Below are 9,412 nucleotides of genomic sequence, written 5' to 3'. Positions count from 1 at the left end.
GCTGAGGGGTGCCGTGGAGCCGCAGAATCGCTTACACGTGCCCACGCACAGACTGCCCTGAACTGGACCCGCAGGGATCACAGATCCCACTCCTGGCCCTACACAGAGCCCTAGTGTACAGAAAAACCCGCTGTGAAAAGCACAAAGGAGGGAGGAATCCATCATCTTTAGCGGATTAAAAGGAAGCATACTCACTGTTATAAATGAGAGACAAAAGTCTCGATATTCAGCAGAATTTTGGATTGCTTTATTTGATATAGAAAGAGCAAGCAGCGCTGGGGAACGCGAGGGGTCACCGCCCACTCCACGCTCCACCCAACCTCGGTTTGCAGCTTCTTCTTATACTGTGGTTCCTCGTTGTAATTAATAATTTTTGGGGTTTTTTTGCTGTCATAATTTTGCCAGGTAAGTAGTGGTGGTTGAATAAACATCCTTACACAAATTCACAAAGCCTTGGGGTGATAATCAGTCACAGATTGCCATCTGGGCCTTGTAGAGAACCACCAGAGAAGTTCTGGAAGTCTGGTCCTTGAGATAGGCAGCATTGATCAGACAAAGGCAGGAAGGGCTTTTTGGGAAGTCCGATTTTGTAAGCTGGTAGCCGATACAACTTATTTGGAAAACATAACATAATGTAATGTAATATAATAAAACATAATATAACAAGGTGATTTTAAACAGAATTATTTAATAATATAATTTCCTTTATCTAGTGTCCATGCTTCACTTCAGAGCTTAGTATTCTGGTTTATGCAAACCTCAATGCTTTTGTGATTAACACGAATCTTTTATCAATTGTCACACTCACCGAGGCACAGCCCAGTGGATTTTCTCCTTGGGGGTTTCAGAGGGCACAGCCTCTTTTTACCCCGAATCCCGGCCACACCTTGCCCTCTTCCTTTCCCCATTGGCTGCGGTACCGGGAAGGTGGAGCCTTCCCCAGGTGGAGCACATCTTCCCCTTTCAGCCTGGCATCTTACCCCGAAGCTCAGAAGTTCAGGCTTGTGCAGAACCTTGCCCGTGTCAGGAGTCAGAGCTGTCAGCTCTGTAACCATCCTGCTGCTTGAGGCTGGTACAGACATTGAGACCCATTTCAAAGACATTAACACCAATACCCTCACCCCTAGAAATGTTTGTAAAGACATTAGCACACATCTTTCCTATCACCCAACAATCCCAGCCTGTGCCTCCCTGGCAGCCTTGGGGCCGGGACCATTCCCTGGGGAGCCTGGGCAGTGCCCAGAACCCTCTGGAGAAGAACCTTTCCCTGACATCCAGCCTGAGCCTGCCCTGGCTACAGTCATTCCCTTTGTCCTGAGGTTTTTATCCGACTGGGCTGGGCAGTTTGTGCAGAAAGATCTGCAGACAGACAGAACTGAAATATCCCAAACTTGAAGAAAGACATTAAGGGTCTGGAGCCCCAGGAGCAGCCAAGGGAGCTGGGAAGGGGCTGAGCCTGGAGAAAAGGAGGCTCAGGGGGGCCCTTGTGGCTCTGCACAACTCCCTGACAGGAGGGGACAGCCGGGGGGATTTGGGATGTGGGAACAGGGACAGGAGGAGAGGGAACGGCCTCAGGCTGGGCCAGGGGAGGGCAGGGTGGATTTTGGGGAATTCTCTCCTGGAAAGGGCTGCCAGCCCTGGCACAGGGGTGGAGTCTCCATCCCTGTTGGGACTTCAGAGATGTGTGGATGTGGCACTTGGGGACATGGGCCAGTGGTGACCTTGGCACTGTGGGGGAAACTCGATGGTCATGGAGGCTTTTCCAGCCAAAATCAACTGGAAGCTGGCAAAAGTTATCCCAGTTTTCAAGATGGGCCAGAGGCACAACCTGCAAGCTCCAGGCCTGTTGGTACCCATTTGGTGCCCTGTACAATCTTGCAATAGATTCCTCTGGCCACATGCAGGCCTTCCCTGGACACCTCCAGGGATGGGGATCCAACTCTCCCTGGCCACTTCCAATCCCTGCCCACCCTTTCCATGGGGAAATTCCCCAAAATCCACCCTGCCCTCCCCTGGCCCAGCCTGAGGCCGTTCCCTCTCCTCCTGTCCCTGTTCCCACATCCCAAATCCCCCCGGCTGTCCCCTCCTGTCAGGGACTTGTGCAGAGCCACAAGGGCCCCCCTGAGCCTCCTTTTCTCCAGGCTCAGCCCCTTCCCAGCTCCCTCAGGAATTCTCCAGCCCCTTCCCAGCTCCCTCAGGGATTCTCCAGCCCCTTTCCCAGCTCCCCCAGCCCCTCCTGGGACTCCAGCCCCTCTCTCCATGCAGGTCCCAGGCACACTCCAGACGTGCCCCAAGCCATGACCACATCGATCCCAAAATATCCCCAGGGCTCCGCTGGAAGTGACGGCCTGGCTATAAATACCCCTCGCTCTGGTGTCCAAGGCTCCCTTGCACTAGGTGTGATCCCATCGGCAGGGAATGTCTCTCAGGCCCCAAATCCCGGTTTACGGGCTCCCAGCAGCGTCAGGTTCTATTTAACCCGCGCTGCCTCTGCACCGTGACACATCAGCCGTGCCACAGGCTGAGCTCAGCGCCCATCCCGCTGGATCATCCTGCTGGCTCATCCCTGCCGGGACACGCGGCCACGTCTGCCCTGCTCCCCGCGGAGAAACCAGCGCTTCCAGGGCCGTGATTCATCCCGTCCCGCAGAAATGCCTAAATTAGGGCAGCAGGAGCATCTTGGGGCTGCGGCGCTCCCACTCCCAGGGAGCTGTGCCGGGGCAGAGGCTCCCGGCAGATATTTACAGTCAGTGAGATAATTCCCACCCTCGGCCTCGCCGGGAGCGCTGCCAGCGCTGACACTCGGACACGGCCCCACAGTGAAGTCACGGGCTGAAAAAGCTCAGCCCAGAATTCCTTGGAAAACCTCCCACTGTGTTTTTCCCCTCGTTAAATCTCCCTTGGTGCTGGAATCGCACAGTCTTGAGGGAAAAATTATCCCAGACATGGGGAACGGGCACTGAAAGCATGAGATTTTTTAATCTTGTTAATTAAATACATCTCAGGAGTTGAGATGGTTTTTTGAACTAAAGGTGGCCCAGGAAGCTTGAAATGTTTAATTTTTTATTAAAATGTAAGTTAAGGGTGTTTAGATGGGTTTTTAAAATTTAAAAAATGGTTTGAGGGTCATTTTGGGTTTTTTTACATAAAAATGCCTTAGGAGATTGAAGGGATTTTTTTGAAGGTGAAGGGTTTTTTTGAATGAAGTACGGTTTGGAGTTGGGCGTCGGGAGGCTCTGGGGTGGACACTTGTGCCCAATCCCAGGGACACAGAACAGCTCCGTTGTCCTGGCCATGGTCCAACAATGCCCACCAAAACAAGGAGGACTGAGGGGAATCTGAAGCTCTTTCTGTGCTCTCCATCAGTTTTCCCCATGGCAGGGAAGGATTCACCTCTTCCTCTAGAGCCTGGTCTGACCATTCCTAGGGAATCAAATCCCATTTGATCCATCCACCTTTTCACTCCACGGCTGCCTTTTCCCATGTTAACTGAGCCCAGACACTCTCCACTGCTCTGGGAGTGATTTATTGCATTTCCTTACGGAAGTGCTCAGGGAAATCTCTTTTCCTCTCCTTTCAGAGGAGCTGAAGGACCTCCAAGCTCCAAGTCCCGCACAAACCCTCTTTTTTGTAAGCCTCAGACCATTCCCATTGCTTCTTTTTTTTTCAGTTCTTCCAGTTTCTCAGTCTTTTAAAGCCACTGGCAGCTAGATCTTCTTCTCTCTCAGTATTTAGCATAAGGCAAAACCCACTCCCAATCCCTGTTTTCTTGTCTTGACCTCCCCAGTCCCTCAATCCCGCTGGTTTTGCCCAAACTCTGGACATTTAGGTATTTCTCTGCTCAGACAGCACTGACAGACATTTCCCTTCTCCAGTGGTCTTGTCCCACTCCCAACTGCCAGTGAGAGCAGCTCCAAAATTGGGTAAAAATTCTGATTTTCACACACTTCCCAGCTGGCTATTTATTAATGGGACCTTCAGACACTTCCAAATCCCAGAATTTAGGAAAGCATGTTATTTATTAATCAGCTTTTTGGCTGCAGCCATGTTTGCCTCATTGTCACACACCCTGACCAGCAAAGCTCCAGGGAGGGTGGCCTCGGGATTTGGGCAAAGGAGAGGGAATTTTATTGGTCTGTGTGCATTATCAACCCCCTCCCAGCCACCACAGGGCCCTGGACACAGATTTACCTCTGTGAATTCCCTGAGAAACCCCTGGAGGAAGAGCTGGGGTGGCCTGGGCCCAATCCCACAGAATCCAGAGCAGGCCTGGGCCCAATCCCACAGAACCCAGAGCAGGCCTGGGCCCAATCCCACAGAACCCAGAGCGGGCCTGGGCCAATCCCACAGAACCCAGACCTGACCTGGGCCCAATCCCACAGAACCCAGAGCAGGCCTGGGCCCAATCCCACAGAACCCAGAGCGGGCCTGGGCCCAATCCCACAGAACCCAGAGCGGGCCTGGGCCCAATCCCACAGAACCCAGAGCGGGCCTGGGCCCAATCCCACAGAACCCAGAGCGGGCCTGGGCCCAATCCCACAGAACCCAGAGCAGGCCGGGGCCAATCCCACAGAACCCAGACCTGGCCTGGGCCCAATCCCACAGAACCCAGGCCCGGATGGCCCCACACGGTGCTGCCCGGGCACCGTCCCCGGGCTGGCACCGCCGTGACCGTTCGGGACGGGCAGTGGCTCTGAACGGCCTCAGGCTCCACCAGCGGGGCAGCGGCGTCACCGGGAAAAGCCCAACCGCGGGTGCCAAACGCAGGCGGAACAAACCCCTTGGGGCTCGGGTGGCTGTGGGTGCCCCCGCGGAGGTTGGGAAGGGCGGCGTGAGGGAGCAGGAGGAATCCCAAGGCCAGGGAGCTCAGGAGCGAGGCGGCTGCGGGAGGACGGATGGGCCGAGGAATGCCCCGGCTAATCCTCCTGCCCGCCGCCGGCTATTTAGGGAAGAACCAAGGAGACCGCGCTCAGCTCCTGGCTCCCCTCCCGCTGCAGCCGGCTGAATCCCGGCCCCACACCCCCTCCTCCCTCCGCTCCGGGCCAGCCCTCGGCTGAGCCGCCCCGGGCCGGGCTGGGGACCGCGCTGCCCCCGGCCCGTCCGGTCCCGTCCCACGGGCACAGCGCTGCCGGCCCGCTGCAGCCGCACCGAGCCCGCACAGGCGAACGGCCGCGTGTGGCCGGGCCGGGCCGGGCCGGGCCGGGCCGGGCGCTGGGAGCCGTGATCTCAGGGAGCAGCAATGCGGGGCCGCTGCCAGCCCGGCCGGCGGCAGAGCCAGCCCAGAAATGTCCTTGTCCCGGCACGGCTTGGGTCACCCAGCATTGTCCTGCCAGCCCCGGGACATCGCCGCTGCCCCCCGGCAGGTGTCGGCCCGGGCGGGGCGGCTCCGGGCACGCTCGGATGTGTTTTGAGGAAGAAAAGAGGTTTTTTGTTCGTACTGAGCCGGCAGCCCTGACCTCCCGCTCCCCGCTTTGCACCACAAAACTCCGTGGGTTTGCCCGAGCCACACACACTCCCGGTGGATCCACGGCCCGAGCTGGAGCTCCCGGGACGGGGCTGCGGGGGCGGCGGCAGCTCCAGCCCCGGGGCGCCGCCAGGGAGGGCTCCGCGGCTTTTCTCCGCCCTCCTCTCCCGCTGCAGGATGACGGATGGAGGTCAAAGATGACACCATCGGCCTCGCCTCATTCTGGGCGTTGAGTTTTCCCAGCTCTCTCCATTTAACGGGCCTTTGACAGAGAGAGCTTGAGCCAAAAAGGAGAAACTGTACTGGGGAATTCCTGGTTCCGGAGCAGCTGAATTTAATTAAACCCACTTCAGTCATTAAAGTGTTTTGCCAACTAAATCGATGCAATGAGAAACCTCCCATCAATTTTGCCCCTCCCTCCCTCCCCGGGTTTGTTTCCCCAGAGGAAGGTCACGGGAGCAGTGGTCAGGCCGGGCCTGCACCCAGCAAGGGTGGAAGGGACAGTCGTGTGTACCCAGGGACAGTCGTGTGTCCCCAGTGTCCTGCAGGGCTCCTGACCCTGCGTGTGGCTGTCCTGGCACGGTGCCTTTGCTGAAGGATGTCCTGGATTCGATCCCTGTGCCCGGGTGCTGTTTGTGTCCACGTGCCTGTCCCAGAGAGCCAGGCTGCTCCCCGCTGCCCGGCAGCCTTCAGTGCTCATTGCCGGGCTGCCCTGGGTCACCCGAGCCCAGAGAACACCTCTGTGCTGGCTCCCAGCTCCCGGCCCCTCGCAGCGCCCGAGGGAACATCCTGTCACGGCCCCGTGAACTCAGCACCCCCCAAATAGCCCGGCCAGCCTGGCCCCCAGCAGGAGTGCTCCGGCGCTGGCCTGCGGATGATCTTACAGCCTGGGAAGCTCCAAACATGCTGCTCCTGCCCATAAAAAGCAAAGGGCTTTGGGCATGGAATCATCGGGAACACGGGGATTGCGCCAGCCAGGGGAGACGCTCCCGGGAGGCAGCGTTGTTGGGAAGGCGAAAGGGCAGCGGGAGCTGAGGCTGGGGGCGGGGGGAGCCCCAAAACACAGCTCAGTCCTGGCACTGACCCCCCCGAGGGTCTGTAAAGCACACCCAGAGCTTTGCTGCCACCGCTGGGCTCCTTTGGGAATACGTGACCCAAATCACGCACCAGAACCAGTTGTTAGGAACACACAAGTGGTTATTCCCTTATATTGTTATCCCTATTTTTCGATTGCCCCCAAATCCCAGTCTATCCCACACCACCGGCTCTGATGACCATTCCAGGTGCTGGGGAGCTGGCAGAAGCCGTCCCCTCCGGGCACTGCTTGAGGCACAGGCCCTGGGCACCCCCCAGCAGTGGAGCCCATCTGGCTGCAAGAGACTGCACAGGGAAGTCCTTCTCAGCGAGAAGCCAAGTTTTCCAGGCAGGAAGAGGAAAAACACCTCACTGGAGCACTGATTCAATGGATAAAACTGGAATTTAATTAAGTTAAGGAGATATTTGCAAAACTAGAAGATCCAAATCCCCCTCCCAGCACACCATGTGCTGCCCCTGCCCAGACGCGTGGAGACAACAACGGAGCCTCCCGGGCCACAGCCGGCCCCGCTCTTCCGCACTTCCCAGGAATTCCTCTCCTTATCTTATCTGGCCCCCCACAGCCTGTGCTCATCCCCCGCCGTCGCCAGCCCGCAGGTCCGGGCGCAGGCGGATCTCCACCAGCCGGACAGCGCGGAGCAGCACGGCCAGCTGGGAGCACACCCGGGCCACCACATCCAGCACCGGATCTGTCAGGTCCCGGACGCCACCCAGCACCTTCAGCAGGAAGAGCAGGAGCGGCTGCAGGAGGCTGTGGAACGCTGCCGCCAGCAAGGGCTTCAGGACATGGTCGCCGATGGCTGTCAGGACACCGACCACCAGCGCCTGGATTTGGGATGAAATCTTGTGTTTGAGGGATATTTGCCAGCGGGAGTCACCAAAAATGGGCTGACACACAAAAATTCCACTCTAGGAGAGGAAATGTGCAGTGGTGGGAAATGGAAGTTCCTTCTCCCAGTACTGAAGGACTTTGACGTGCTCAGCAGCTGCTCCAGCCGTGGCTCTGAGGCAACAGGGCGGCTCACCTGGACCACGGCCTCGCCAAGGAAGCGGATCAGCTCCACCAGGAAGAGGCTGAACACGCTGACCAGGCACCGCGGGAGGGCAAACACTTGCCGCAGCTTCCGCTGAACCGTCCACTCGGAGCTGCCACGGAGAACAGGGAATGTCAGAGACAGAGAGCCGGCCTGCTGAGGGCATGGATCTCCATCCCGGCGCAGATCCAGCATCCCTGGCAGTTCCTTGGCAGCACATTCCAGCTCCACAGCCACCAAATCAGGCGTGAGAAAGCGTTGGAGCCCTGTTTCTACAGGCTCACCCTATATGGCCCAAACCCGCCTGAAGGAGCCCCAAAACCCGGTCCATGGGGATGGTACCCAGAGCAGAGCCTGGCCGGGAGCCCGGGGAGCACCAGCCCAGCTCCAGGGAATCCCGTCCAACACCACCGGGAGCAGCTCCGGTGTGGGCAGTTCTGAGGCTCCCTCTCATGGCCACCGCCACGAGGTGAGCCGGGAGATTCATTCGGGCTTCTCTTTCCAGAAAAACACAAAGTGAAGAGGGTGCATTATGCCAGGCTGGGAGGAGACCCCAACCCACCGGAGCACCAGCGTGCCCGGGAATGTGATGGCAGCAGCAGCGGTTCGGGGGGAAGGAGCGACCCCAGGATGACCCAAACCCTGAGGTTTTCCCCCATTTTGTCCCCGTGACCCAATCTCTCCTTTCCCAGAATCTCAGCCGAGATGCTCGATGCTGGCGCTCACCCACCCGGCATCCCACTCTGGAGAAACCCCCAGCGAGGCCTGAGCAGACACCAGGGTGGGATCCTTGGGGAAATATCCCTTCAGCATCTGATAGCTGGTGGCTTTGGTGCCGTTCCCTGTCTGGCCTGCGGCCAGACTCACACAGGCTGCAGCTGTTCCTTGGGATCAACTGGGATCCCGGTAAAAGCATGGACAGGGCAAGAACAGGCACAGCGGTGGGATAAACTGCAGAGCAGAGATCCAGCTGGGAATCCACCGGGTCCTCTCCCCCGGGAATTCACCGCGCTCTGCTCCCACTCCCCATTCACAGGGATCTGAGCCTCTCTCCCTGGGAATCCACGGGGATCGGATCTCCCAGGAATGCACTGGACTCTACTCCCCCACCACCACCCTGCATAAATCCTGGGATCTGCTCCTCTCTCCTAACAACCCCCGGGATCCACGCTCCCCTCGAGAAACCCCCTGTCCCGTTTCCAGCCGTCGCACCGGGATCGGGGCGAAAAACAACATTAAACCCCTGAAATCTGCCAGTTAAACGGGGCAAGACTGGCCCAGACTCGCCGGGAGCCCCGAGTCCCGTCCGTCCCCCCGGGGACACATCCGCACCCCCCGCCCCGCATGGCAGCATTTAGGGGTCCCCTTCACCGGCGGGTTCCGGGGCAGGGGGAGTCCCGGTACCTCCTTCGGTTCTTCCTCCCGGGGCGGGGCGGGGGCACCGGGGGCACCGAGGGGGTGCGGGGGGCACCGGGGGGTCCCGGCGTGCGGCGGGGCGCGCCCGGCGCCATGTGACAGCCCCGCCCCCCGGGACAATCCCCGCCCCCCTGGACAGACCACGCCCCTTCCCGGCCCGTCGGTGTCGTCCTTGGCCACGCCCACCAGGACCGCGCCCCCTCGTTGACGGACAGCCGCAGGGGGCGGGGCCGAGCCGGGGGCGGGGTCTCTGGGGCGGGAGCGCGGGCTCGCCCACGGATGAGTGACAGCGAGTTTGGCCAATCAAAGCTCGAAGAGGAGCTCAGATGTTGCCGCCCACCGCGGGGATCCCCGCGCGTCACGTGAGCGGGAAATGGGAGCTGCATATGCAAATATATGCAAA

At 58.9% G+C, this 9,412-nt stretch overlaps 1 protein-coding gene across 2 annotated transcripts; it reads right to left on the bottom strand.

Annotated features, from left to right (window-relative positions):
- Nucleotides 1–6,922: 6,922 nt before the first annotated feature.
- On the bottom strand, nucleotides 6,923–9,104 carry LOC148223813 (uncharacterized). Of its 2 annotated transcripts, XM_088166029.1 has the most exons (3): nucleotides 8,998–9,104; nucleotides 7,585–7,705; nucleotides 6,923–7,384 (listed from the first exon to the last, which is right to left on the bottom strand). In XM_088166029.1, the coding sequence occupies exons 1-3, from the start codon at nucleotides 9,102–9,104 to the stop codon at nucleotides 7,130–7,132; spliced, it is 483 nt and encodes a 160-aa protein (XP_088022155.1). In that variant the 3' UTR covers nucleotides 6,923–7,129. The 2 variants fall into 2 exon arrangements, with proteins under 2 accessions (XP_088022155.1, XP_088022154.1); XM_088166028.1 differs by lacking the exon at nucleotides 8,998–9,104 and having other exon boundaries at nucleotides 6,923–7,468; nucleotides 7,585–8,930.
- Nucleotides 9,105–9,412: the final 308 nt, after the last annotated feature.

This window comes from Sturnus vulgaris, chromosome 5, assembly GCF_052056855.1.
Source record: "Sturnus vulgaris isolate bStuVul1 chromosome 5, bStuVul1.hap1, whole genome shotgun sequence".
Lineage (NCBI taxonomy): Eukaryota > Metazoa > Chordata > Aves > Passeriformes > Sturnidae > Sturnus > Sturnus vulgaris.
The sequence above is the reverse complement of the archived record's forward strand: the minus strand, read 5'-3'. Positions and strand labels throughout refer to the sequence as shown.

Coding starts and splice junctions, on each gene's coding strand:
- LOC148223813 (XM_088166028.1), bottom strand. CDS start 7,788: ATGCTGGATCTGCGCCGGGATGGAGATCCATGCCCTCAGCAGGCCGGC. Junction 7,469..7,584: donor TTGGCGAGGCCGTGGTCCAG/GTGAGCCGCCCT, acceptor TTCCTCTCCTAG/AGTGGAATTTTTGTGTGTCA.